The following is a 2,951-nucleotide window of genomic DNA, read 5'->3' as shown; positions in this document are numbered from 1 at the left end:
CTGATTTGATTTATATTAATATTAATTTTATCTTTTATACTTTGATTTTATTATTATATCATTGACTATCATTTCTCGTTTTATTTATCATTTATTCTTATTATTCTTTTGTTTTTTTCTATATTCTATATCATATATTCATATCATTTTCATTTATATTTTATATTTTATTATATATTATAATAACATAACACATATTATTGAATATATAATAAACATCATGTTTAATTATACATATAAATAATAAACATAAAAAATAATAAAATATTTTTCATTAATAAAATAATATTAATTATTTTACATCATTAAATTAGACACTTTTATTGAATATTTCTAATTTTTACATTAAAAATACACTTTTTATTTCTTCTTTTATCATCTCTTTGTGATTTATTATTTTTATATTCTTCTTCTACTTTATTTTTATTCTTTTATATATTTATATTCTTTTTATATTATTTGTTTTTCGTTGTTTTTCTATTTCTTTCTTCTATTATTTATCACTTTTATATTCATTTATTCTTTTTATTTCTTTTTTATTAATTCTTTATTATTTAAAGCAATATTCTGGTATTCTTGCATTCTTCTTGAGTAATTCTTCACATCCACAATGATAAAAACATCCTTTTCCAAATGATGTAATTGTTGATGGTATTTTAATTGTTCTTATTGTTGAACATTCATAAAAACAACAATTTCCTATTTTACTAACACTTGTTGGTATTTCAATACTTCTTAATGAATAACATCTATTAAAACATCCTTTTCCTATTTCATTTACACTTGTTGGTATTTCAATTGATTCTAGTGATGTACAATATTTAAAACAATAGTCTCCTATTTTACTAACACTTGTTGGTATATTAATTGTTGTTAGTGATGAACATCCATTAAAACATCCATTTCCTATTTCACTAACACTTGTTGGAATAAATATTATACTTAATCTTGTACATTCTTTAAAACATTCATTTCCTATCATTTCAATATGTGTTGGTATATTGATTTCCTGTAAATCATTACTTCCACTAAAACATCCGTCTGATATTCCATAGTATCTTTCTGGTATGTTTCTTCCATATTTCTCTCGATCTTCAATTCCAAACATATTTTTATTTTCTAGTTACTCATTCTTTATATTTTGTGGAATGATGAATTATTATTTCAATTTTATTCCAATGATGAATTATTATTTCTATTTTATCGTTACATAAATGAAAAAAATATTATCATCATTCTTAATGTCATGTTATTTATATTTATTTTTTATCTAAAATTATGTTTTTTCTTTTCTTTCATTTTTAGTTTCGTTAATATTATTGTGTCGTTATTTTTATTTTATTATATAAACATAAATGTTGTTTCATTGGTATTTATATTTTTCTTGTCATCATTTTCTTTTTATTTCTCTTTTTGTCTTTTGTGTTTATTACCCCCATTTTATTTTCTTATTCTATTCTATTTCTTTTTATTTTTATTATCCTTCTTTTATTTTCTTTTTTGTTGTTTATTTCTTTATTCTTTATAACTTCTTTCCTATCTTCAATTTTTATATTTAAATTTAAATACTTTTCAAAAATGTTTTATTTCTTCACTGTTATGCCTCTTCTTATTATCTTTCTTATCATTTTTCTTTTAATTTTAAATACAATAGAGTAAAACTAGTTAATTAAGTATTATTACAACTTGTTTCTATTATTCTTTGTTTCAATGACACTAATCACATCCATTCACTTCCCACTATAAAATTCTTTCCTTTTACTCATCATATCCTTTATGTTTTCTAGAAGTATTAGTAAAACACCTCTTTATTTTATTTATTCCTATCAATATCTTCTTAATCATTTTTACTTCTTCCTTTTTAATCCTTTTGTTTGACTTATACTTTATTTTGTGAAGGAGAGAGAGTAAAGCATCACCACTATACCATGACTTCTTCCTTTTTTCTTAACCACATTTTATCATATCCTTTTCATTATTTTATTTTGATTATTTAACATCATTAACATCATTCATTCTAATTAATAATTCATTAATAAACAAAAATATAATCATTGTTTAATGGAAATTAAAAATTATAATAATAAATATATTTCAAAAATTATGTAAAATTATTTAATTGTTTTAATTCAATCATAACATTACAAATTTATTTATTTTGATGATGTTTGAATTTCAAACTAATAAACAAAAACAAACTGTCATGTTAAATTATCGATAAATTTATTCATTTATTTTTATATATTTTCTATTTCATTTTATTTCAAAAATACATTTTATGTAAAAATCAAATAAAAACAACAATAATGTTTATATAACATTCAATAAAATATTTTGTTGTTTTTCATTTAAATAAAATATGTTGTGAAGAATATTTCAAAAAAAGTAGAATTATAGTTGTTTATTTCAAATGAATATGAAATGTTTTTAATAATAAATAACTTCAATTTTTCAAATTGATAAATAAATAATTGTCACGTTTAATTACTTTAAAACGACTATCAACTAACAACAATCAATAAATATTAAATAAGTTAAATTACTTACCCTTTGAAATATAAGTGGTTGAAAATACAATTTGTAAATTCAAAATGAAGAAGAATGTTTTAAAAGAAAATAATACCGCAAAATCAGAAACTAAAGAAACAAAATGATCATAATGAGAAAGCGATAAATAAGATATATTTGTTATTAATACATCTGTATTACAAGGCACAGAAGAATGAAAATAATGTATCCGAATAAATACTGTTGATTATATTAAAAAGAACAAAAAGAAATTTAAATAATTAATATTGTTTTGAATTTCAACAATGTTTTCATAAAATAATAAAACAATGGATAAAATTGTATAGAATGTTTTTCCAATATTAGACATTTAGAGACATGTTTGTGTCGTGTTGATTAAATGTTGTTGCTATATTCATAAAGAAGTTCATGAAGAAAAGAAG

At 19.6% G+C, this 2,951-nt stretch overlaps 1 protein-coding gene across 1 annotated transcript, besides 1 other annotated feature; it reads right to left on the bottom strand.

The window, feature by feature from the left end:
• Positions 1 to 550: 550 nt before the first annotated feature.
• On the bottom strand, positions 551 to 1,108 carry EHI_113190 (uncharacterized protein; the record flags this gene model as incomplete). Its single annotated transcript, XM_643262.1, has 1 exon — positions 551 to 1,108. One exon carries the CDS (start codon positions 1,106 to 1,108, stop codon positions 551 to 553), a length of 558 nt encoding a protein of 185 aa, XP_648354.1.
• A 549-nt stretch (positions 1,109 to 1,657) lies between these two features.
• Positions 1,658 to 1,893: a repeat region.
• Between the last annotated feature and the right edge of the window lie 1,058 nt (positions 1,894 to 2,951).

The sequence above is a fragment of the Entamoeba histolytica genome, genomic scaffold (assembly GCF_000208925.1).
Source record: "Entamoeba histolytica HM-1:IMSS scf_1104750517995 genomic scaffold, whole genome shotgun sequence".
In the NCBI taxonomy this organism is placed as follows: Eukaryota; Evosea; order Mastigamoebida; family Endamoebidae; genus Entamoeba; species Entamoeba histolytica.
The sequence above is the reverse complement of the archived record's forward strand: the minus strand, read 5'-3'. Positions and strand labels throughout refer to the sequence as shown.